This window comes from Pseudonaja textilis, chromosome 15 (genome assembly GCF_049901715.1).
Source record: "Pseudonaja textilis isolate UNSWEBS1 chromosome 15, rPseTex1.2, whole genome shotgun sequence".
NCBI lineage: Eukaryota > Metazoa > Chordata > Lepidosauria > Squamata > Elapidae > Pseudonaja > Pseudonaja textilis.
In genome coordinates, this window is record NC_142004.1 from 5,430,040 (window position 1) to 5,456,032 (window position 25,993).

General features: G+C 46.4%; 2 protein-coding genes across 3 annotated transcripts in view; one reads left to right on the top strand and one right to left on the bottom strand.

Moving 5' to 3' along the window:
• RFC5 (replication factor C subunit 5) overlaps window positions 1-25,993 on the top strand; it is a 315,947-nt gene that overhangs the window by 207,015 nt on the left and 82,939 nt on the right. The gene's annotated exons all lie outside the window — the stretch shown is intronic.
• KSR2 (kinase suppressor of ras 2) overlaps window positions 1-25,993 on the bottom strand; it is a 137,292-nt gene that overhangs the window by 44,761 nt on the left and 66,538 nt on the right. For both annotated transcript variants that reach the window (XM_087913260.1, XM_087913258.1), the window contains exons 5-12: window positions 25,040-25,221; window positions 15,046-15,115; window positions 14,091-14,174; window positions 13,247-13,314; window positions 12,918-13,036; window positions 4,025-4,193; window positions 3,108-3,149; window positions 1,875-1,941 (exon numbers count right to left, since the gene is read on the bottom strand). In XM_087913260.1, the coding sequence (XP_087769386.1) occupies window positions 1,875-1,941; window positions 3,108-3,149; window positions 4,025-4,193; window positions 12,918-13,036; window positions 13,247-13,314; window positions 14,091-14,174; window positions 15,046-15,115; window positions 25,040-25,221 (801 nt within the window). The remainder of the gene's footprint in view (window positions 1-1,874; window positions 1,942-3,107; window positions 3,150-4,024; window positions 4,194-12,917; window positions 13,037-13,246; window positions 13,315-14,090; window positions 14,175-15,045; window positions 15,116-25,039; window positions 25,222-25,993) is intronic.

Consider the following 25,993-nt stretch of genomic DNA (forward strand, 5'->3'; position numbering starts at 1 on the left):
GGAGGTCTTCTAGTCCAACCCCCTGCTCAAGCAGGAGCCCCTATACCATACCGGACAAATGACTGGCCAGTCTCTTCTCGAAAACCTCCAGCTGTTCCACTGATTAATTGTTCTAACTGTCTCAGGAAATTTCTTGACAAAAGCAAATCCCTGCCACCACAGGACTGCACCATCCACGGAGAAACAAAATAACAAAAATAATGGAAGGGACCTTGGAGGTAGAAGAGAAGAGAATAACAGAATTGGAAGGGACTTTGGAGGTCTTCTAGTCCAACCCCCCTGCTTAGGCAGGAAAGCATTTCAGACAAATGGTTGTGCAATCTCTTCTTAAAAACTTCCAATGTTGGAGCATTCACAACTTCTGGAGGCAAGTTGTTGTTCCACTGGTTAATTGTTCTCACTGTCAGGAAATTCCTCCTTAGTTCTAAGTTGTTTCTCTCCTTGATTAGTTTCCACCCGTTGCTTCTTGTCCTGCCCTCTTGTGCTTTGGAGAAGAGCTTGACTAGGTCTTTTAATCTAACCAGGAAATTCTATATCATTTCAGACGAATGACTCTCCAACCTCTTCTTAAAAACCTCCAGTGATGGATTGCTGGAGAACATCTCCTCTCTCTCTATTACAAAGGCTTGAAGAGAATTCTTTATTTTATTTTTTTCCCGCAGAGGCATTGGTGGGGGGAGCAACCAACTGCCAATCCTTATGCTCAGAACTGAAACTGCCCCAACATTGCTACCTTGGAAGCAATGCAAAAGGAGACGAACAGGAGCGCCGCCTCTGGCTAACTGGCTCACAGGCCAGTTCTCCTGACAAGAAGGGGGTGCCAAAAGGCTCGGGGAAACTCTCCTCCAGTACAGTGCTGAACTAGTTCACGGCAAGAAGTTGGAAGGGGTTTCTTTTCATTTCCACTTTCAGGCAAGCTGATTTGAAGCCAATTTCTCGAGTTCACGCGCACGGATGGAGAAACGGTGTGCTTTTAGGGGATGGCCTGCCCCAAATCTTGTAGAGAGGTTCATGACCAGAAGATGTCTTACAAATAATGTATGACAATCCGTGCAGAAATGCACTGGGGAGAAAGCATACTGGGAACACCGATTGTTTAGGCAAAAATGAGCTTACCTGAAAGCTTAGATTTATACATACATACATACATACATACACACACACACACACACACACACACACACACACGCACACACACACACACATACATGCATACATGAGATAATCTTTATGTGTTTATAAAGCTATAGGTAATGGAATGCATGGGAGAGTGATGTAATTGGAAATGAATTGATTTGCCTGTCTGTTGTTTTTTAAAAAGGATCAAAATCCATATTCTTCAGTAAGAGGCATCTCAAGGTAACCTCTTGAGTCAAAGAGATTGGATGTGGTCTTTGGTTCTACCCCACCCAGGAAACTAGCTCTGTTTTTCCAAAGAAAGTAGTATGGGAGGAGGAGGAGGAAGAGGAAGAAGAAATAAAGATGGAAGAGGGAGAAGAGGAGAAGGAGGAGGAGGAAGAAATGTAGATGGAAGAGGAAGAAGAGGAGGAGGAAGAGGAGGAGAAGAAAAAGAAGAAGAGGAGGAGGAGGAAGAAGAAATGTAGATGGAAGAGGAAGAAGAGAAGGAGGAGAAGAAAAAGAAGAAAAAGAGGAGGAGGAGGAGGAGGAGGAAGAAATGTAGATGGAAGAGGAAGAAGAGGAGAAGAAAAAGAAGAAATGCAGATGGAAAAGGAAGAAGGGGAGAAGGAGAAGGAGGAAAAAAGGAGAACAAGAACAAGAGCAAGGAGATTTCCTTTGTAATGAAGGAGGAGAAACAGGAGAAATAATTTCTAAAGGTGGGTTCCAAAGAAGAGAACAAACAGCGAGACACTTACATTGGGTCTGAATTAACCGGATGGAGGACAACTTGAGGTGGTCTGGGGGGCACCTCGGGCACAACATCTGAAAAGCAAAGGAAATCCTGTTCAGAACCACGAGCGATGGGATGCTCTCATCAGAAGGATCCCCAAGAAGGTGTTCGAACAATCAGCGAAATTCTGGGGTGCTGTTTTTTTCTCACAAGCCAATCATAGCGTTGCCAGTTTAGACTAGTGAATCCTGCCCCGGGAAAAGCGTTTTTTAAATTAAATGGGCACCATTCCATCCCATCCAGCAGAGAATCATTGCCTCTGATTGGAGCTACGTTGGGAAATATGTAGAAAGGGGAGCGGAATCAAATAGGGAAGGATAAGGCATCTCCAAGGAAGGCAACCTGCATATGGAACAGTGGACCTATAGGGGATTTTCAGAACAATTTTCTGGGTTTTCACTCAATGACTCCAGGGAGACTAGCCTTGTAGCCAGATGCTATCATAGATAATTTCCCCACCGGCTATTTCCAGTATCTTCTGAAGTTCCCCCAACCATCGTTCTGTCCAAATTATAATAACCAGGATGGGTTTTATGTCACTCCAGCAATGGCTGAGTGTGTTAGGAAGAGGGTATAAAACACTAACGGGGAAAATATTTTAGGGAGAAGGCCTGCTGCAAAATGTAGCACCCGTAATAATCGCCGCCTTGAGTGCAGTCCCAAAACAGCCGGGGCAGCCCTTGAACACCATCGACATTGACAAAAATCCCCACCGGTCAATTGCAAAAGGCAGCTCGATTTGGAACGGCTTACATTCTGCGATGAGACCTTTCATATTATTAGGCAACATCTGCCTATATCAGAAGGGCTCGATAAAAATGCCAAATCCAGTCCAAATGTCTGGCTGACTGTGCAACCAACCATAATAGTAATAATAGCCAGAACACAACCTGGTCCAGATGCTCCCTATCAACCCTTTCCTGTAGTCCAATTATTCCTTCCTTCCTCTCTTTTTTTTCTCTGGAGTCGGTGAGACAACAGTTTGCCAAGGTGATTGACAGAAACCTAAATGTCGGCACCATGCTCTTTCACAAGGTTAATTGAGGCAAAGAGGAAGGGTTTTACAAGAATTCCAGCAATGGCTCTGTTTTCCATGGATAACCAAACTATCCTCTGATTACATGCAGGTAAGAACTTTCTGGTTTTCTAGCAGATCTTCTGCTTAGAACTAACCTTGTCATTGTCGGTGGATACTTACCTGGAAAAATGAATTGCTGCTTGTACTTGTAATAGTGCGAAGCTGAAAGAGTGAAAACACAAGATTAGGAAGAGTAAGAGATTAGCAGGGCTTCCATTCTGAATAGAACATGGAAGGGGAGGCATGGGAGGGGCCTTAGAGGTCATTTAGTCCAGCCCTCTGCTCGGGGCAGGAGACCTTGTCCCATAAAGTATACCTGTGGTGTAAGGTTACATATGGTTTAAAGCTAGGAAGCTTCTCCTTACTTCTAGGTTGGATCTCTCTCTTTGATAAACTTCCACCCTTTACTTCTGGTCCTGCCTTGGAGATAGGCTGTCCTCCCCCTCTTAGCTACTCCTGAGCAAGCCTGGCAGTTAGCACGAAAGAACCAATACAGACCGGTTATCTGGTCCAACCCTGTCTTTATTCTTGGCATTCTTTTCTGCCAGCAAGTCCCAGGAAGTACTGAGCAAGGTAACCAACAGGTAACCCACATAAAGTCTGCACTGGGAGCGTCTGCCTCCCAGCGCTACTATATAACCTAATCCCTTCCCCCCCACGTGTTTCCATCATCCGCTCTGCTCCGGTAACCACCATCCGGTCACCAATAACGCGGAGCAAGCGGTCATGATTCGGGAAGGACCGTCCCAGCATCCCCGCCTCAGATGCTCGATCGGTGATCAGCTGGAGTCCTCTGTTGCCTCTGACAGTCCACTGTATCGCCACTACCCGCATGGAGATCTGCGGCGCCCTCACAAGCCACCATAGTGCGTCTCGGGCTCCGTCAGCTGGCAGGCGATCGGAAGGTAGGCGGGCATGGTCCTCTTTGGACTCCACCTCCAGATTCTGCCACTCCTCCCTCTACACTAGGATGGCTGGCAAGAGCTGGCTGCTGCACCTAATAGTGACTGAATGATGACTGAATGCATCTCATTTACCTGGCAAATTGAACTGTTTTTGTTGCCGCGTGCACTGTGGGGAGGGGTGGAAGGGCGAAGGTGGCGTGGCGCTGGGTGGCAGGGGAGGAGCTGGTGAAGAAGGGGTGGATGACGTTGTCGAGGAGGGGTTGCTGCTGGAATCGGGCTGGTAGGGCACTGGAATGTGATCCTACGAGAGAGAAGGAACAACAGTCGGGTGAGCTCTTGACAAGCGGGCCTGAAAGGTCTCCAGTCTGGGCTTCCCCAGAAGACCTACAGGTAGCCCTCAGCTTGTGACCTTAGTTGGGATCAGAAATTGCATTGTTAAGGAAGGTGGTTATTCTGCAACGAAAGGTTAAAAAGGGTGGGAGCAATCCAGAGATGGTATTCAGCCGGTTTGGATCAGTTCTGGAGAACCGGTGGGGAAAATTTTGAGTAGTTTGGAGAACTGGAAAATCCCACCTCTGACTAGCCCCGCCAACCCCTTCTCTTCTCTGCCTCCCATTGAGTCCCAGCTGACCAGCTGGGTCTCCTTTGGTTGCCCTGCACAGGAGAACGGAGCTGGAAAGCAGGTTAGTGGGATGGGGAAGGAAGGGGGATTTTGCAGTATCCTTCCCCTGCCACGCCCACCAAGCCACGCCATTCCCACCAAGCCATGCCCGTGGGACCGGTAGTAAAACAAATCTGAATCCCGCCACTGGAGCAATTCCCACTTCCACTCATAGCGCTGGGACCACAACAAGAGAAGGCGATTCTCCTTGAACCTGCTAGTCAGAATTACCTGGCGCACAAGGTCCGCAGCTGATCCCTTCTGCCGGAACGAGTAGAGGAACCCATCGCAGGCATCACTAAGTTTTCAATTCATTGAACCAGAGTAAAATCACCAGGCAAACCAACAGGCTCTCAACCCCAGAATGACCGGATCTCTTCTTTATTAACAACCTTGCCTTTGTAGCTGGGGGGCGCAATAGTAGAAGGCCAAGATCTATCGTCTTCCCCTTTCCAAAGGTTCCCCTTCTCAGGCTGGTTTGTACTTTATTCATTGCGCTTCAGTGTAGTAGCTTTATTCATTCTCATTCAAGCTACTGAGGATGCTGCCGTCATTAACTTTTTATTGAGATTGCCCACCTCCTGGGGAAGGAGTTTGGCTGTGGCTTTCCCAGCTCTGTGTGAGCCTTCCTACAAAAAGTCTCCAGAGCAAAATGCAAGAGAGAAAGAAAGAGAGGAAGAGAGAGAGAGGAGAAAGAAAGAGGGAGGGAGAGAGAGAGAAAGAGAGAGACAGGGGGACAAAAAACAGAAAGAGAAAAATAGAGAGAAAGAAAGAATGACAGAGGAAGAAAAAAGGGAGAGAGAAAGGGAGAAAAAAAGAGAGAAAGGAAAGAGAAAGAGGGAGAGAGAGAGAGAGAGGAGAAGAAAGAAAGAGGGAGGGAGGGGGAGAAAGAAAGGGAGAGGGAGAAAAAACAAAGAGAGAGAAAGAGAGGAAAGAGAAAGAGGGAGAGAGAGAGAGACAGGGACAAAAGAAAGAGAAAAATAGAGAGAACAAAAGAAAGAATGACAGTGAAAGAAAAAAGGGAGAGAGAAAGGGAGAAAAAAGAGAGAGAGAAAGAGAGAGAAATGAGAGAGGCAAGAGAAGGAGGGAGAGAAAACAGAAAGAGAGAGCAAAATAGAGAGAAAAGAGAAAGAGGGAGAGAGAGTGGTGGGGGCAGACATTAGGATTTCTTTAACTAGCTAGGAAGCTGCCCAGTTCCCAGCACATCTTGCCCATAGACTGAGCAATTCTCACTACGTGTTTGGATAGTAAACTGCCACCTGGTGCTTCCTGGTAGTACAGCTACACCTGGGCAGCTGGAGAACTATAAGACCTTCGGGGGTGGAGAAAAGGGAGCCAGGGAAAGCCCACTGTGTCCCCTCCGGAGGATCCAACTTGGCTCCAGACTGATCCCCCCCCCCGCCATTCATCACTCCTCACGGGCCATTTAACTTAAAGGGGCAGGTGGGGGCATTTTGCGATCAGGTGCTACAGACGGGAGCTTCGCACAAGGCTGCACATCCTGAACACGGCTCTCTGGGGCTCCTGCCTGCCAACTGTTTAATAACACCGTGGTGAATGGAGAGTTCCTAACGCTGGCCAAGAGGGCCTAGGAGTTGGCAGAAGACAGAGGGAACTTCAAATTAATTGGGGGTGGGGAGGTGCCCTCAGGCAGGTCTCCATCTGTATCTCTCTTCTCCTTAACAGAGCAGTTCCTGCTTATTCACTCGCCCTCTTTCGCCCCATTTTGGGGTCAGCGAAGAGAGAAGGGGGCTTCTTGGGGTCCCACCTTGAGGTACCCAGATGTCGGGGTAATCAAAGAGGAAGCTTAAGAATCATAGAATCACAAGGCTAGAAGGGACCGTGGAGGTCTTCTAGTCAACCTCCTGCAGTGGTGGGGTTCAAAAAATTTTTTACTATTGGTTCTGTGGCCGTGGCTTGGTGGGTGTGGCAGGGGAAAGGGGCTGCAAAATCCCCCTTCCCTCCCCACCCCACTAACCTGCTTTCCAGCTCCGTTCTCCTGGGCAGGGCAACCAAAGGAGACCCAGCTGATCAACCGGGACTCGATGGGAGGCAGAGAATAAATGGGGTTGGTGGGGCCAGTCAGAGGTGGGATTGGCCGGTTCTCCAAACTATTCAAAATTCCCGCTACCGGTTCTCCAGAACTGGTCAGAACCTGCCGAATACCCACCTCTGATCCTGCCCAAGTCCTTATACCATTGATGAAGATCAAAGCCCAAGTTCTCCATTACCCAACAAGACCAAGCAGATGTCAAGCAATACTGTCTCCTGAAGTCTTAATCCAATGAGATCCCGTTTACAGTCCAGACTAGAACTCCCAGTCTCCTGGTGATGGGCCAAGAGTCACCCAGCCAGTTTTCATGCCTAAGATAAGACTAGAACTTACCACCTCCGGGGAATTGGCCCAAAGTCACCCAGCTGGCTTTCCTGCCTAAGATGGACCTAGATTTGCCATCCCTTGTCTTCTTCGATTATATGCAAACATGCCTAAAAATGATCAAGTTTCCCAACGTTCTGCAATATGCCACTGCATCACATACGGTGCTTTGATTATACAAATCTAGGCCTACATAAATAATTTGGCCCCCACCCCACCCCCCTTTATCTTTTCATCCGGAGACACACATCAAAATCAAAGAAAGCCTCTTTTTTTTTTTTTTCCCAATCTCTCTCTCTCAAGCCACCTCTCCCTTCCTGGCCTGTCTCCGAGAAGCAGGACACAACTTAAAAACAATGCAAAGGTTACAGTTTTCTTCCATTTAAAAGATGACGGGTGAGAATCTAGATTGCAGCCTAAACCACCAACGTCCACAGGACAAGCACAGAGCCTTCCGGGAAAAGTGCACCATCGTGCCTACTGTCCCTGTCCCACGGTTCCCATTTAATCGTACCTATTTCCTGTATTCTTACTCATATTTATACTTATACCTAATATCTTGTAAGCGATTGACAAACCGAATAAAGCAAACGAATACATAAAAATAAAACAAAAATGGCAGCCTATAATTGTCTATGTCTAGTTTAATTAAAAGAAGAACTAGGGGTGACATGAGAAGCACTCTTTCAATATCTGAGGGGCTGCCCCAAAAAAGAGGGAGTCAAGCTATTCTCCAAAGCACCTGAAGGCAGGACAAGAAGCAATGGATGGAAACTAACCAAGGAGAGAAGCAACGTAGAACTAAGGAGAAACTTCCTAACAGTGAGAACGATTAACCAGTAGAACAGCTTGACTTCAGAAATCATGGGCACGCCATCGTTTTTAAGAAGAGACTGGGCAGTCACTTATCTGAAATCATATAGGATCTCCTGTTTGGGATTGGACTAGAAGACCTCCAAAGGTCCCTTCCAACTGTTATTATGCTGATTGCACCCAAGGCAATCTGGTTTAAAGCCCACCCTTTCATTCGTACTGTATTGTTGCACGTTCCAGAAATGGAAAAGAGAGCGAAGCTAGGAAGTAGCAGGGAGAGGAAGGGGAGATTGAGACAAATGCCAGGCAGGTGGAATGCAAATTAGATGCAAATAAGGCTTGAAACTCTCTATTTTGAGCTGCTGATGTAGCCAGCACCAGGTTTTCACATATGACGTTCCGATGGCTGTCAAAACTCTGCCACTTCCTCAGTTTGGCCTCTCTAACAAAAGCTTGGATGTCGAAAACCAGAAAAAGAAAGTACTGTACAAAACAAAATTCTGGGGAATGGGATTTTCATAAGAGAGAGGAAAGTCAGCTTGATCCAGATCTTCTACAAGAAGCTCCTCGATGTACAACCACAACCGAGTCCCAAGTTTATGCTGCCGAGTGAGACATTTGCTAGATGAGTTTTGCTCCATTTTACGCCTTTTCTTGCCGCCATTACTAATTGCTGCAGCTGTTAAGTCACAGTGTTGTTAAGTGAACCTGGCTTCCCCGTTGATGCTTGTCGCAAAAGGGGATCACGTGACCCCGGGGACACTGCAACCATCCTAAGTATGAGTCAAGTGTCTGAATTTTGATCATGTGACCAGGGGGAGGTTGCAGTGGTTGTACGAGTGAAAAATGGTCATAAATCACTTCTTTAAGGGATGTTGGGACTTCGAACGGTCACCAAGCTGTAAACCAAGAACTATCTGTAGCCTTTCTCGCTTAGTATCGCTTTTGTCAGAATTCCACCAATCGCCCTAATTAAATGATGATTCTGGAGCCAAACTTCAAAAAGCTTCAAAGGATTCATTAAAGGCGACATACTAGCACTGCCCTGCATGAAGCCAACTCTGGCATAGGTAATTTACAGTCCCCTGTGACCTTGTTTCCTCCCCCCCCTCCCTTCTGGGTGTGTCATAAATCAGATTGTCTAACTGAGCACGTTCGTGGGCTGGGTGTCATCAATCACGTTCTCCAATTAAATATATTCATGGGCAAAAGCTCTGGTATTTTAGTTACAATCTTTTAAAGATAAGAGTTGGAATGTACTTTTGCTTTTAGCTGCTCTTCCAGATTTCCTTCCTCCCCCTCCCCTCTTTTTATGGCAACTATTAAAACAGGCATAGGAATGTTTTATGAGTTGACATTCGGCTCCTCTCCCTTCTTGAAGGTGGCTTACATGAAGAAGAACAAATTGAGTGCAGATATAGAATTTAGGGTTGCGAACCCCCTCTGAACATGCAAGCGATTCAGACCTGCCTGGAGCCCTGATATGTGGGCTCAAAACCCCCTCCTTCACTTCCTTTTATGCAAGATTTATAAAGTGTATAATGCTGCGATGCAAGCCAGTCTTAGACCAGGTTAGGTCCTGTCCTTTGATGCACTGAGCAAGAATAAATTCAGTTCCCTTACAAGAAAACATTGCAGCTGGAAACTTTTAGAATTCTTCTTAGGGGATTTCTATAAAATACTAAGAAGCCAAGGAACCATTTTATACCCGGTTAGGCTATCGAACCACCAGGCCCAAGATGATAGTTGCTGCAACTGCAAAAAAAAGAGCCTGTTTGGTCTGTCTAATGGTTAAGGCATCACACTAGAAAGTGGGAGACTGTGAGTTCTAGTTCTGCCTTAGCCATGAAAACCAGCTGGGTGACTTTGGACCAATCACCAGGAGATAGTGAGTTCTAGTCCCGCTTAGGTGTGAAAGACAGCTGGGTGTCTTTGGGCCAATCACTAGGAGACTGGGAGTTCTAGACTGGACTGTGAGATGGGATCCCATTGGGCTAAGGCGTCTTGTCCCAACCCCCCAACAGGTTTTTATTTCACATCAACTAGATTTGCTGGTATCTCGAGTCGAATTGGCAGGCGTGAATGGAAACCCAAGAAGCCATCTGCAGCGCTCTGGCCCACCAGATGGCTGAACAGACCAGCGAGAAAACAGGGATGGTACGTATTTCAAAGCTGGGCGGTGGGGAAGAGAGAGGTCTTGGCCAACTTCTTCTCTATTCCTCTGCGCTTTTGTTGCAGACCTTGGTTGCCATGGCAGGCAAAGGAGGTGGTTTATTTGCTTATATATACAGAATAACAGAGTTCGGGAGGGACCTTGGAGGTCCTCTAGTCCAGCCCTCTGCTCAAGCAGGAAACTTGAAAATGACAATACTATGTCAGACGGATGGCCGTCCAGCGTCTTCTTAAAAGCCTCCGGTGACGGAGCAGCCACAACTTCTAGAGGCAAGCCGATCCACTGGTTAATTGTTCTCACTGTCAGGAAATTCATCTTTAGTTCTATTTGCATCGAATTTGCATTCCACCTGCCCGGAATTTGTCTCAATCTCCCCTTCCTCTCCCCGCTACTTCCGAGCTTCGCTCTCCTTTTCATTTCTGGAACGTGCAACAATACAGTACGAATGAATGGGTGGGCTTTAAACCAGATTGCCTTTGGCGCAATCAGCATAGTAACAGTTGGAAGGGACCTTGGAGGTCTTCTAGTCTAACCCTCTGCCCAGGCAGGAAAGTACATAAGTACCCGATACCATTTCAGACAGACGGCTGTCCGGTGTCCTCTTAAAAGCCCACAACTTCTAGAGGCAAGGCATTCCATGGATTAATTGTTCTCAACGCCAGGCAATTTCTCCTGAGTTCTAGGTTGCTTCTCTCCTTGATTAGAATAGAATGGAATAACAGAGCTGGAAGGGACCTTGGAGGTCTTCTAGTCCAACCCCCCCGCTTCCACCCATTGCTTCTAGTCCTGCCTTCAGGTGCTTTGGAGAATAGCTCGACTCCCTCTTCTTTGGGGCAGCTCCTCAAATATTGGAAGGCTGCTATCATGTCATCCCTTAGTCCTTCTTTCCATTAAACTGGACACGGCCTTATCCAATCCTTGGTTGTCATTTCCCAGGGAAGGCCTGTGCTCGCCCTGTGGCAAAAACAGAGTCTGTGGGTGTTTACTTCTTGCCTTGCTCTCTCGGGTGCTTTGGGTTGTCCTCCTCTTGCATATTGGAAGACTGCTTGCTGATTATTTTTTTTGATTGATTTTATCTTATTTGTTTTACTTATTTCACTTTATTTGATTATTATGTGGCTTGGTGGCTAAGACGCTGAGCTTGTCGATCAGGAAGGTCGACAGTTTGGTGGTTCGAATCCCCAGTGCCGCGCACGGAGTGAGCTCCCATTCCTTGTCCCAGTTTCTGCCAACCTAGCAGTTCTAAAGCACATAAACAATGCAAGTAGAAAAATAGGAACCCCTTTGGTAGGAAGGGAACGGCATTCTGTGCGCCTTCGGCATTTAGTCCTGCCAGCCACATGACCATGGAGACGTCTTCGGACAGCGCTGGCTCTTCGGCTTTGTCATGGAGGTGAGTACTGCCCCCTAGAGCCAAAAACGACTAGCACATAGGTGCTAGGGGAACCTTTACCTTTAAAGAATCAAAGGCTACATTTAGACAAGGGATTTATCTGAAAATGTATGATCTGTTTCCATCTGAACTCTGAAATCTTTTTTTTTTAATTTTTATTTTTGGCCAGACTTTTAATAACCCAATGGTGTGACAGCCATGTTCCAACTAGTTCTGGTGCTTCTTAGGAATTTGCTGGCAGACAAGCAGAGTTCTGAATCCAACCTTGGCGTCCCTTAATGGTTTAGTTCCGCAGTGGCTTCTGGCTGACACCTCCCCCCCACCCAAAGCCCCAGCACAATTGGCCAGCTGCCCTTTGTCTCCCCAGTCACAGCTCTACGATCAAGAGCCACAAACTGCTTTGGCAATGAAAAGAAGGGCCTTTTCCTGCCTTAAGACTTAAAACAGGATCTTAATTCGGTCAGGTCACTGTAAGAGCTTGTTTGGTGCCAGTGTTTTTTTCCCTTCCTCGCTTCTTTGTGCTCAAGGTAATTCAAGCCATGGCATGATAGACAGAAAGGGACGATTGCAGTTGATGCTACAAACCTTGGCTTAAACAAAGTTGGCTTAGCCAAGTTATGAATCGCCTCAGCATCTTGAATTGAAGACGCGGTAATCAACGTACCATATTCTTCCACACTGGGCACACTTCAAACCCAAGAATACACTAAGGCAGAAGGCAAGGATAAAACACCCAGACACAAACTGAGCAACGTGGCATATATGCAGTACAATGCAGTGAGCCCTGTGCAAATCTGTACACCTTGGGCAAACAAAACAACCACTTCATAAACGCCCGGCAGGACAAGATTCAGCAGTCCACCTGCATTTTAAAGACAAAGGCCACTCTTTTGAAGACAGCAAAGTCCAGATTTTGGACAGAGAGGACCGCTGGTTTGAAAGAGGGGTCAAAGAGGCCACCTGTGTCAAAATTGAACATCCCTCTCTCAACAGAAGGGGAGGGAATACAACATCAACTATCTCCAGTCTACCACATAGTCCTTTCAGCAGTTCCCAGAAGGCTCCACACCCATTTGCGACACTCAGGTGACCCCGAGGACACAGATAAACCTCCAAGTGGCCTCAATAGACTCTCTAAAAAACAATGCAAATGACCAGCTGTCTGCAGGGAGTAGAAATCCTTCCATTCCCCACCATCCATCAGTCCCAGCTGAAAAAGCTTCTTGGATAAGAAGCGAAACATCTTCAAAAACCAGAAAGTCCAGTGGCCTCCTGGAAAAAGCATCTTTGGGATTCTTCCACATCGGGGGGGGGACGAAGCCCCAGAATCCTAGAAATCTTATGCAAGAAACAGAAGATTTGCTAAATGGGTAGTTTCTGACTTAAGACAACAACTGGGGCCAGAATTTCCATCGCTAAGCAAAGTGGTTATTGCGTGGGTTGCACCGGTGGTGGGATTCAAAAATCTTTTACTACCGGTTCTGTCGGCGTGGCTTGGTGGGCGTGGCCATGTGACTGGGTGGGCGTGGCTTTTTTTTCTGTTTTGCTTTTTTTTGCAACCCCCACCTGTTTTGGGGGGGGCCTTCTGGGCCTCAGAGGAGGTCTCACCTTGTTGATTTTGTTGGTTTTTGGGAGCGTCTGGCTGATGTGCAGATCTGAATATATGGGGGGTTTCCGTAGCGGATTGTTGATATCACATGGCACAGATTCTGTCCGGACTAATCTTGCTGAATCAAAAACAAAAGAGAGAAAGAAAGAAAGAGAAAAGGCTGGAGAAGAGGAAAATCAAAATAAAGAAAGAGGAGGAGGAGCAAAATATCCCACCTTTGGCAATTGGTTATTTCATCGATGATTGAACCAACAACATTTTTTTTAGTGCCACCTGGGAATTAAATCATTCCATTTAAAATTAGAAATGCGACTGTAGTGGCTCTTACCTCCACGGTGGATGATCAGCAGGTGACACGGCGGGGCCTCTTTGGTACATTTGTTGTGGCACTTTAGCCTGGGAGGAATCAAGAAGAAGAACAGCCGGTTTGAGGCTTGGCTCACAGAAAGTTGGACTTCAGAAATAGTCAGGCTGGATTACTTTCCAGAAGGAGTGCAATGGGGTTTCTTTATATTTATTTATTTGACTTATGTCCCACCATTGTTGTTTTTTTATAAACAACTCAAGGGGAAGAACAGACCTGATATTCCTTCCTCCTCCTATTTTTCTCATCGTGATAACCCTGTGAAGGGCGGGGGTGGGTGGGTTAGGTGGAGAGAGAGGGATTGGCCCAAAGTCACGGAGCCACTTTTCATGCCTAAGGTTGGACTAGAACTCCCAATCTCCTGGTGATGGGCTCAAAGTCACCAAGCTGGCTTTCACAGCAAAGGCGGGACTAGGATTCATTATCACTCGGTGATTGGCCCAAAGTCCCCCCTGTCTTTCATGCCTAAGGCAGAACTAGAACTCACAGTCTTCCATTTCCTAGCCTGGTACCTTAACCACTAGAACAAACTGGTTTTTTTTTTACAAGATTATAGGACGACAAAGACTTCTAGATCAAGCTGGAGAGAGGGCTGGTTGGGTAAAACCAGCACTTCCAGCTCTCTGATACCAAAGGCCCAGCCTTTGAAAAGACCTTATTTTAGACCCCTTATGAACAGGAATCGCAGGGAGATATATATAAGAAGGGCCAGATGACTGCAGCAAAGAAAAGCAGAGCCTAGCCACAACAGTTTGGTATATTAGGTGTCTGGGGAACGCACACTCTTACAAAAAAGGAGATGACGTACTTGCAGTTTTTACATTTCAGCCCAAACAACATTCCTTTCCCGCAGACGGTGCATGTCTGGGACATCCAATACTTCGTGGAAAACCTGAAGAGAGAAAGTGAGAGAAGGGTGGGGGGGGGGAGGGAGGGAGGGAGGGAGAGAAAAAGAAAAAGAGAGAGAGAGAAAGAAAGAGAACGTGTGAAAGAGAAAGAGAGGAAAAAGAAGGGGGAGAGAGGGGAAAGAAAGAGAGAGAGAGAGAGAAAGAAGAAAAGAAAAGAAAAAGCATGAAAGGTAAAGAGAGAACGAAAAAGAGAGAAAGAAATAACGAGAAAGAGAGAGGGAGGGAGAGAGAAAAAGGGGTTGACCTCTGTTAAGTCTACGGTATAAAAGCTTCTTCTTCTCCAAATGAGACTACCGAATAAATCTTCCACAATTTCTGCAGTCTTAGTTCTCCCACTAACCCAAGTCTGAATTACTTATTGATTTTTGTCGTAGCAAGCCAATAGAAATCAGTTGCAACTCACTTGCTCTCAGTATTTAATGCAAGTGAGATTCTGAGTGAGTCAAACCAACTATATACCCACCGAGGCAAAGAGGGCAGTTGGGAACTTTGATAACTTTTATGGCTGCCCAGTAAAAACCCCAAAAGCAACAAAATACTAGGTGGCGTGAAATTCAGCTTCGACACAGAGCATGCTAGTGTCCCTGAATGACTGCATCACCTGGAGTAACTCTTTGCACATACATTTTCTCCCGGTAGTTATTAAGGGATTGGAGTATTGTTTTATTTTCCTGTCCCCAAGTATCCATAACTACCAGTAACCATGATGCATAGAAAGCTGAAGAATGAGTGATATCTGTTGAGGGACCACAAGGAGGATATAAACAGCTACCCTTGCATCAATTATATCATAAAATACACTATGTATACCAGGGCTCTGCAGGTTCCTCCCGTATATGTGTGTATTTGTTATACCTGTGTTTGATTGAGTTTCCAAGATCCCGTCGAGGAATTTGGGGCGACCAGCGAGGTACTGAGAGTGTATCTGGAGAGGAAAGAGGAAGACAAGAAGAATACAATGAATAAAAAGGGGAAAAAAGCACTTTCCCTTTGGCCATAGGGAGAATCTGGTTAATTAGGGCTCAGTGATAGATACTATAAGTTTTCTGACTTCTTTTGGAAATAAGTATGATTACAAGGCAGGCCTTTTCCCAGGATTCTCGTTTTCTTTTTCCCAGTCCAACTGCTGAATTCTGATCTCACCTACCGACAGAAACTGACAGTTTCAGCCTTACTAAACATGCTTTCCCTACCGACTAATATTTCCTACATTTAAGATTAGATTAACAGAGTTGGAAGGGACCTTGTAGGTCATCTAGTCCAAACTCCTGACCAGGCAGGAGATGCTACACCATTTCTGACAGATGGGAGTCCAATCTCTTCTTGAAAATCTCAAGTGATGGAGCTCCCACAACTTCCAAAGGCCACTTTTGTTCCATGGGTTGATTGTTCTCACTGTCAGAAAATTCCTCCTTATTTCCAGGTTGAATCTCTCCTTGTTCAGTTTCCATCCATTGTTCTTTGTCTGGCCTTTGGGTGCCTTGGAAAATAGCTTGACCCCTTCCTCCTCCCTGTGGTAGCCCCTCAAATATTGGAAGGCTGCTATCCTGTCTCCCCTGGTCCTTCTCTTCACTAGACTAGCCAGGCTCAGTTCCTGCAACCGTTCTTCATAATGTTTTAGTGGCACAGTGGTTAGAGTGCAGTTCTGCAAGCTACTTCTGCAGCCAGCTGCCTGCAGTTTGTCAGTTCAAATCTCACCAGGCTCAAGGTTGACTCAGCCTTCCATCCTTCCGAGGTGGGTAAAATGAGGACCCAGATTGTTGCGGACAACAGGCTGACTCTGTAAACCACTTAGAGAGGGGTGTAAAGCACTATAAAGCAGTATATAAGTCTAAGTGCTATTGCTATGGCAATAAGAACATAGTTTAATTATACATGTTTTGACAACGGCGAGAATGATATACGCGCAATATTGGAAGAATGAAACCATACCACCAGAAAGAGAAACAATAAAGAAAATAATAGCTTGGGCAGAATAGGATAGGCCAACCTTAGAATTGAAAAATAAGGGGGAATCAGCTTACTATGAAACATGGAATAAGTTTTATCAGTGGCTACAAAAAAGAAGGGAAGGTCAAGGGGGGAAAATAGAATGAATAGAACCAAAAAGCAAATATTGTATCAATAATATGAAAGTTAATGGTTTAGCAATATCTTTGCAAGCGCGGTATATGTAACGCCAAAACGGCAGCACTGTTGTATATTTAGAATTGTAAACAATAAAATATATATATATTAAAAAAAAAAAGAACATGACTAGTTTAGCTGGTTTCTACTAAAAAGACCAGGTGGTTTTTTTTTTCAGTTTTAAGAGTTTTTATTAAATATTTTTAAAAATCCATTTCTAAATAAACAGGGTGTTTGTCTGCATGCAAATAATTTTGAGAAATAGTAATCATCGTATTTACAATAATATTCATGACGATGATGATGATGATGAAGAGGAGGAGGAAGAGGAGGAGGAGGAGGAGGAGGAGGAGGAGGAGGAGGAGGAGGAGGAGGAGATATTATTTAGAACCATTAAGCAGATCTTTTGGCTTGGAGGGGCATGAAGGATAACATTTCGTCATAGCTAAACTGAACTAGCACTGAAACGGTTGGGTTTTACAAATTTGGCTGCTCTCCGGAAGCCTCTCAAATCTTACCTAATTTCTCGTGAGCCACTCGGAGAGAGGGGGGTGGTCACTCTCCAAATTTATCCATATTTAGGCAGGACTTGGAATATACAAAGGAATGGCTGGGGGGAAAAAATGTGAAAGGAAGGCTTGCTGCCTCCTTCTCTCGAAACCCAAGCTGAAAATCTTCTCTCCTATCTCCCTTCCTGCTGTGCCGCAGTTTGAACACCGCTGGGTTTTGGGAGGCGTTGTGGACCGCTACCATCCTTTTTATTCTCCCATCACGAAACGGCAGGCGCACCTCTGGTTCTGCCTCCCCTCCTCCACCCGTCCTGTTTCTGACCCACCAGAAAGAAGCCTTCTCTACAGGCTTGTAATTGACTCCTTGCAAGGGTAAATACTCGGAGAGCAAATTAAAAGAAGGCTGCCGACCGTTGCAACGTGGAGTCCCGTTTATATTTCTCTCTTTTTTAAGCCCAGGGCCCTGGGAGCCCACTGTTAAAAAAACATCAGATGGATTCTTGGAGACCCAAATGCCATTTATGAGCAATATATATATATGTATATATACCTGGACTGCTGGAATTTGACCATCTGTAGGAACCAGGCAGGCAGGCAGCTGCATGGACCCCAAGGGTTGTTTTTTTTTTTAACCTACATCAGTCCATCTTCGAGCCCAAGGGCTCTGGAGAAGCAAATTTTATATAGCATTTTATAGAGAGGCTTTGAATGCCACCGTTTGCTTTCGTATCCCAGCTCGGCTATAAAGAGCAGGTGAAGGTGGTTTTTTTTTTTTTTTTAATTACGTGCCATTTTGGGAAGGTTACATTTGCATCCGGTTTCCTGTGTGGTAATAAAGCTCCCTTCGCTGCGTAAGAAAGCATAACTTAGAGGCATGGTTGGTTTTACGCAACGAAGAAAAAGTGATAGATTTTATTTTCCTTGGGCTCCAAGGTCACCGCAGATGGGGAGTGCAGCCAAGAAAGTGAAAGATGCTTGATCCTGGGGAGGAGAGCTATGGCCAATCTAGACAGCACACTCAAAAGCAGAGACATCACCCTGCCAACAAAAGTGCCTATAATCCAGGGTGTGGTTTTCCCAGTTGCAATGTATGGCTGTGAAAGCTGGACCATAAGGAAGGCTGAGCGCCCAAGAATGGAGGCCTTTGGACTCTGGTGCTGGGGGAGAAGGCACCAGAGAGTCCCTTGGACTGCAAGGCGATCCAACTGGTCGGTCCTAGAAGAGATCAACCCTTGACTGCTCTTTAGAAGGCCAGATCCTGAAGATGAAACTCAAGGACTTTGGCCACCTCTTGAGAAGGAAGGAAGGACTCCCTGGAGAAGGGCCTATTGCTGGGAATGATGAAGGGCAAAAGGAGGAGGAGGAGGAGGAGGAGACAACAGAGAAGGAAGGGGCTGGATAGAGTCACTGAAGCAGTTGGCGTGAGCTTCAATGTACTCCAGAAGATGGTTGAGGACAGGAAGGCCTGGAGGAACGTGGTCCAGGGGGTCACGATGGGTCGGACACGCCTTCGCAACTAACAACAACAACAACAACAGGAAGTAAATATGGTCAGCTCTCTGATTCAATCTGGAAAGAAAGTTAATAAGCAGAACATTTCCAAATTCATCCCATGCTTGCTCCATCTTCAGATGGGAATTTTTCGTTCTCAGCTGCGTCCCTTTTCTATATGGCTCCGTTGCATTTTCCTTTTTTGGCCAGGAGTCTATGTTGCCTGTCACCTACCTACCAATATTCAGGTAGTCCTCGATCTACAACAGTTCACTCAGTGACTGTTCAAAGTTACAACGGCACCAAAAAAAAGGGACTTAGGAATGTTTTTTCTCACTTATGGCCGTTGCAGAATCCCCGTGGTCATGTGATTTACATTCAGATGCTTGGCAATGGACTCGTATTTATGACGGCTGGAGGGTCCCGGAGTCACGTGATCCGCTTTTGTGACCGTCTGACAAGCAAAGTCAACAGGGAAGCCAGATCCACTTAACGACCGTGTGACTAAGGTAACAACTGCAGGGAATCACTTAACAAAGCTGGCCAGAAAAGTCGTAAAATGGGTCTTACAGTGCCCAGCACGACCCTTAGGACTTCTGCCTGCACTTTATTCCGATCTCTGCTTATTTTATTTGTTCTTTCTTTCTTTCTTTTATTAAATTGATCTGCCACCCATCTCAACCATCTTAGGCGGCATTTCTAGACTGGGGTCCAAAATCTTGCACCTGCCTCCTTTGAGGAATTAGCATTTCAAACCATCAGGCATTAAATCAAAGTTATCTGCTCAACAGCCCTGGAAATCAGCTGATTTATATCGCTCCGGAACAGGTCTGGATGAGCAAAGAGGCACCACTTTGTTTTCAGAAATGCCGTTTGCTCGTTCCTAAACCACCTTACACAAATGAGCCACCTTCTCTCTCTCTCTCTCTCTCTCTCTCTCCCCCCCCTTTCTCTTTCCTTCTCTTCCTCTTTCTCTCCATCCCTCTCTCCTTCTTTCTCTCTTTCCCTTTCTCTCCCTCCCCCTCCCTTTCTCTCTCCCTCCCTCTCTTTCCCTCTTTCTCTCCCTCCCTCCCTCTTTCTCTCTATCTCATTCTCTCTCTCTCTCTCTCTCCACCTCTCCTTCTTTGTGGACCCAGGCAATTACAAGATGCTTACCTGAAGTTAAATTAAGCCCTCTGCTTTAGCACAGGTTATTTCGAATGACTTTTACTCAATTAAATCCCGCTATTTTACAGAAGGGGGAGGGATGGAGGGGGCCTAGCGGAGGCACTTAATTATTTCTATAACATGCTCATTACCATATATATTTATATATATTATTAAAGTCTACTAGGAATTGCGACCTCCGAACAAAGCCCTGAGAAACTCGCTGTGGTTCGCAGGTAATTATTTTCATTACAGGCGTGATGGATGAAGGATCAGAGGGATTAACAATGCCTCCAATGTTTGCAGTGGTGTGTAAGATAAAGAGGAAAAGGATTGAAATGCGGCTGTGGAGGAGCTCCGGTCGGTCTCAGAGAGGGTGCTTGGCAAGCTAACTTAATATTTTCTTTTCTAAGCCAAAGAAGATGAAATGGCAGCAATTTCCTTGATGTTAAAAGAGGAATCGTGCTAATAAAGGACATCCGCCTGGTTGTATCGTGAATATGTAGTCGTAAATCAGGCAGGAAGCTTCCTTTCCACCCTTATAACAGAGTAACAGAGTTGGAAGGGACCTTGAAGGTCGTCTAGTCCAACCCCCTGCTTAGGCAGAAAACCCTATACCATTTCAGACAAATGGCTATCCAGTCTCTTCTTCAAAACACCCAGTGCTGGAGCATTTACAACTTCTCAAGGCAAGTTGTTCCACGGATTAATTGTTCTCATAGTTAGGAAATTTCTCCTTAGTTCTAGGTTGCTTCTCTCCTTGATTAGTTTCCATCCGTTGCTTCTTGTCCTGCCTTCTGGTGCTTTGGAGAATAGCTTGACTCCCTCTTCTTTATGGAAGCCCCTGAGATATTGGAAGACTGCTCTCCTGTCTCCCCTGGTCCTTCTCTTCCCTAGACTAGGCCAGGCCCAGTTCCTGCCACCGTTCGTCGTATGTTTTAGCCTCCAGCCCCCTAATCATCTTGCTTGCCCTTCTCTGCACTCTTTCTAGAGTCCTTTTTTACATCGTGCTGACCCAAACTGGATTTTTAGTGTGGCCTTGCCAAGGCATTCTAGAGTGGTATTAACACTTTGTGGGATCTTGATTCTCGTCGTTTTGGACAAAGCTCCGCAGGGAATTGGCGCAGCCCTTTCCTTCCAGCTCCAATTTCAGCCCTGCAACCTTCTCTCCAGGGAGAATGATTCAGGTTTTGCCTCTCGGAGCTGACAAGCTGTGGTTGACAGACGCAGCGGTGGGGGGAGAAGGCCTGGGGGTCGCCCCCTTCTCTCTTCCTCTTTGACAAGAGAGATACCACGGCGAGGTCGGCGCGCCACGGCTGTCTCCCATTGATGGGCGGCTGTGACAACCAGACCCAGGGCCTGCATGGCCCCTGGTGACCCCCTCCGCAGGGAAGTGGGGTCCAGCAGGCAGCCCGTGGAGAGGCAAGCAGGCTGGCGGTGACACCTGGGCTGCCCCGTGGAATCATCTCGCAATGATTACGGAGCGTTTCGAAGCGCCAACTCTCTCTGACTGTGAAATCATCTTTTCCCCCCTCTCGTTTAAGAAAAACCCAAGAAAACTTAAATACGAATACACACAAGACACATCATGTTAAAGAACAATATTGTATTGCAGAGACCACAACCTTTTTCATTGGGACTTATGGCTGCTGGATTAAAAAAGACTCATGGAAGATGAATTTTTACATCTGGTAACAGTACTGAAGTTACTAAATGCACAAAGAAAGCAAAGAAAGCAAAGAAAGTATTGAAATTCCCGCAAATTGTGTGTGTGGGGGTAGATTTTGAAACTGTTAGACTTAGTGGAGGGAAAGGAAACCTCTCTTAAAATATGGCTCTGAGGTACCCAAATCAGCCCACCTCTTCCAAATTTCATCTTCGAATGTCTAATTATGGAGAGAGACACTACACATTTAGCCTTCTAGTGACAAACACACACACACACACACAAACACACACACACACACTTCCGGACCCAAGTGAACTGCATGATATGGGTGTTCATCAGATACCCAATTAAGGCAAAAAAATGTCCTAGGAGATGCCAGCCAACTTGTGAGAGCATCTCAATATGACAGGAGATTCTAAACAGATCCTAGAGGGGTCTCTCTCTGTGTGTGTCTGTGTCTGTCTGTCTCTCTGTCTCTCTGTCTCTCTCTTTCTGACTCTCTCTCTTTCTTCCCACTCTCCCTCTCTCATTCTCTTTCTCGGTCTTGTTTTCACTTGTTTGCTCTCTCTCTTTCTTTCTCTTGTACTCCCTTCTCTCTCTCTCTTCTGTCTCTTGTTCATTTTCTCTCTGTCATTCTCTCTCTCTTTTTCTCATGCTCTTTTTCTCCCTTGCTCATTCTCCCCTCTCTCTCCTTCTCTCTCTCTCTCTCTCTCTCTCTCTCTCTCTTCTTCTCTTTTGTTCATTCTCTCATATTCTCTCTCTCTCTCTCTCTCTCTCTCTCTCTCTCAGCATCTTTTTTTACATACTGTGGTGATCAGGACTGGACACAACATCCTAAGCGTGGTCTCGCCAGAATGGTATAAAGCAAAAGGTCAATGCAATGTCTTTCACCCAGGCAAAGGCAGTGCCTACCTCCTCTCTAAGGGCCTTGTAAATAGGGTTCCTTGGTGCTCTCTGAGCTAGTGACTAGGTAACTAGCACTGATAGTGTTATCTAGTTTGGGGCATGAAACGTCTGCAGAAAACAACTAAGGTCAGACAGCACCCAGGACCACACAGTTGTCGTTGGTGTCATTGTCATTGTCCTCCTCCTCCTCCTCCTCCTCCTCCTCCTCCTCCTCCTCCTCCTCCTCCTCCTCCTCCCTAAAAACCCCACTCCTTCTAGGACTGATGGATGTTACCTAGTTTCACTCATGAAACATCTGCAAGAAAACAACCAAGCTCAGAGAGCATCAAGGACTGCGGCCATCTCCTCCTCCTCACAAACTCCACTCCCTTCTAACACTGATGATGTTACCTAGTTGGGTAATGAAACATCTACAAGAAAACAACCAAGCTCAGAGAGCACCAAGGACCCCACAGCCGTCTTCTCCTCCTCCTCCTCTTCTTCCTCCTTCTCCTCCTCCTCACAAACTCCACTCCCTTCTAACACTGATGATGTTACCTAATTGGGTCATGAAACGCCTGCCAGGACACCTCCAAGCTCGGAGAGCATCGAGAGCTCCTCGTCTCAACCCTGAGCTGCAAATATTCTCCTTCATTTAGTACCTTGTAAAAATAGGGCAAGAAAATGGGGGCCACACTGTGTGGCAGCTTCTGAAAAGACGCCATCAGGTAACACAGATGCCCAAGGACCCCGGGAGATGCTGCTCAGCAGCTGCCATTCAACTCAAGATGAACGCCGGTACCCCAGGCACCTAGAGGAAAACTAAGCTCGGCAATCCAGATCATAACGGATGTCAGCGGCACCACCCGGAGGGAAGCCTTAGGCCCCGGGAGGGGCAGACAACAGCCAGGGGGTCTTGACCCCTTCCATCTGGATGTCTTCTCCTGTTAGCCGGCCTCCGCTGCACGGTTGTTTTTCTCACTGCCAGATTGTCAAGGAGAAGCATGGGGCTGACACACCGAGGCAAAAGCAAAACAGGGCTGTCAAAAGCCTACTCCAGAGCACCTTCCTGGTCTGTCATGTTAATTAACTTGGGAGGACTAGGACCGAATAACAGCAGCATGAACAGGGTGGGAAGGGAACTTGGAGGTCCTCTAGTCCAACCCCGTCCTCAAGCAGAAGGGTCTACACCATCCGCCATTGGCTCCGCAGGCAACGGCGAGGATTAAGGCTACCCTGTGATCTGGTCCTAGGGAGGAAGATAATTGGCTGAGGCAGGGGTCTTGTCAGAATTGCAGAGTTGGAAGGGACCTTGGAGGTTTTCTAGTCCAGCCCCCTGCACAAGTAGGAGACCCTATATCCATGATGGCGAACCTATGGCATGCGTGCCACAGGTGGCACGCAGAGCCATTTGAGCGGGCATGTGAGCTTCAGGCAAACTTACCTCACTGCCCATGCACGCGCCTCCTGGCTGATGTTCAGCCCATTTGAGGCCTTTTTCGGCCTGCCAGAGGCTTGAGGGAAGCCTCTGCAGCCTTTGCAGGCCAAAAAAAATAGGCCCGTTTCGTCACTTTTGGTATTTCCGGAAATACAGGACATGTCGAAACGGGCCTATTTTTCGTCCTGCAAAGGCTGCAGAGGCTCCCCTCAAGCCTCTGGCAGGCCGAAAAAGGCCTCAAACGGGCCGAAAATCAGCTGGGAGGCACAGTGCAGGTAAAGGGGCAGGGAGGATTGTGTGTGCATGCGCAGAGGGCACGGGGGGGGCCACACGCATTGCCTTCTGGGTGCTGGCACGCGAGTGCTAGCATGCAAGCATGAGCGCAAATTTTTGGCACAGGAGCCCAAAAAGCTTAGCCACCACTGCCCTATACCAAATGACTCTCCACTCTCTTCCTGGAAAACCTCCTGTTATGGAGCACCTACAACAAGCGGTTCCACTGATTAATTGTTCTCACGGTCAGCAAATTTCTCCTTACTTCTAGGTTCAATCTTGCCTTGGTTAGTTTCCATCCACTGCTTCTTGACCTGCCTTCAGGAGCTAACAATAAAGCGTCGTAGTAAGGAAAAGAAGAGTTGCAATAAAGAAGAAGAAAGAGCTGGTCGCTGTTCCCATTCTGAATTTCAAACAGCAGCGCTAAAGAACTTCAACCTGCCACCGCTTCCATTAAAATAAGTTCTCGCATCTAAAGAACGAAGAATAACGTGCAAAAGAGCAGGGCACACCGTTGGGTAGTAATCACCCGTCTCTTTGGAGGCTCATCCCATAAATCTTTTACCTAAATAAGGAGCCTTTTGAGAATATTCCTTAAACCAAATGTAAGCATTGCAACTGATGAGTTTGTGAACACTAGAAAAGGGGCCTCCGTTGGATCTTGTATAGCCAAAATAATTTCAAAGGAAGTCAAGACGGGATTGGAAGTCCTATCCCTCCTTCCCTCCCTCCCTCTCTTTTTTTTCTCTCTCTCTCTTTTTCTTTCTCTCTCTTTTTTCTTTTTTCTCTCTTTCTCTCCCTTTTTCTCTCTTTTCTCTCTTCTCTCTCTCCCTTTCTCTCCCTTTCTTTCCCTCTCTCTTTCTCTCTTTCTTTCTTTCTCTTTCATTCTCTCTTTTTTCTCTTTGTCTCTCTCTTTTCTCTCTTTCTCTTTTCTCTTTGTTTCTCTCTTTTCTCTCTTTCTTTTCTCTCTCTCTCTTTTTCTTTCTCTCTCTTTTTTTCTTTTTCTCTCTTTCTCTCCCTTTCTCTCTTTTCTCTCTTCTCTCTCTCCCTTTCTCTCTCTTTCTCTCCCTCTCTCTTTCTCTCTTTCTTTCTTTCTCTTTCATTCTCTCTCTTTTTTCTCTTTGTCTCTCTCTTTTCTCTCTTTCTCTTTTCTCTTCGTTTCTCTCTTTTCTCTCTTTCTTTTCTCTCTCTCTCTCTCCTTTTCTCTCCCTCTCCCTCCGTCCCCCTCTCTCTCTTCTTTCTCTTTGTGTGTGTGCTTGTACGCCTCCCCTCTTCTCCTTCCCACAGAACAACCCGCCAAGTCCAACTTACTTGTGGAGAACATGCCATCCGTCTGGACCGGAGGAGTGGAAGGAAGGAAGGGAGGATGCCCGACAAAAAAGGACCTCAAGGACCGCTCGGACAGGAGAGGAGAGCGCTGCGCAGGGATGTTCTCGCAGCTCCCCACGCTGTTGTGAATCTTGAGGTTCAGGGGCTTATCCTTCTTCTTGACCCTGGGGGGAGGGGAGGAAGAAGGGAACGAGCTGTCAGAAAGGATCCCTGTAAAAGGAGAGCTTTTTAGGGCTAGCAGAAACAGGCCAGTCCGCAGAGGTCGCCAGCTTGACAAAGAAGAAAAGCCCTGTTAGGTTATCCAAGGATCCCCACAGGTTAGAAACCCATTTCTGGTCATGATAAAACTGCTGGAGAAAAATGTGGGCAAAGACCAGCCTGATGGTCCACATTCCATAATAGGAATTGAACTGTTCCCAACTGTTTCGATGAGACTTGCCTGAGGTGTCCAGAAATTACACCTTCCAGCCAGGTCCAAGAAAGCTTCCAGCTGTCTTATTTGTTTACTCGCTGGATACTCGTGCTTCGCTGTGAAACTATGTGATCGGGCTTAGTTTTGGGGGAGAAAAATAACGGGGAAAAATTGTGCCTCTGCCTACCAGCATCCATCGGTATTCATCTGGCTAGCATCCTGTCAGTGTGTGAGAGAGAGTTGAGGTCTGTTTGGAAACTGTTTGGAAACTGTGAGCAAGGAGACAGCAAGGAGACTGGGCGTGGCTTAGCTCAACTGTTCTGTACTAAAGCTGCTTGGTGCTGCTGTGAAACTAAAACTGAAATGGAAACTCCTCTCCTCTGCTTGTGTTTTGCATTTGGAACAGATTTCTTTTCAGGTGGGGAGCAGGAGTAGAAGTCCTTAGCATCAGAGAGCATGTTAATAATAATAATAATATAGGAAATACGAATGCTCTAATGGTCATTTTGAAAAACCCTTTCTTA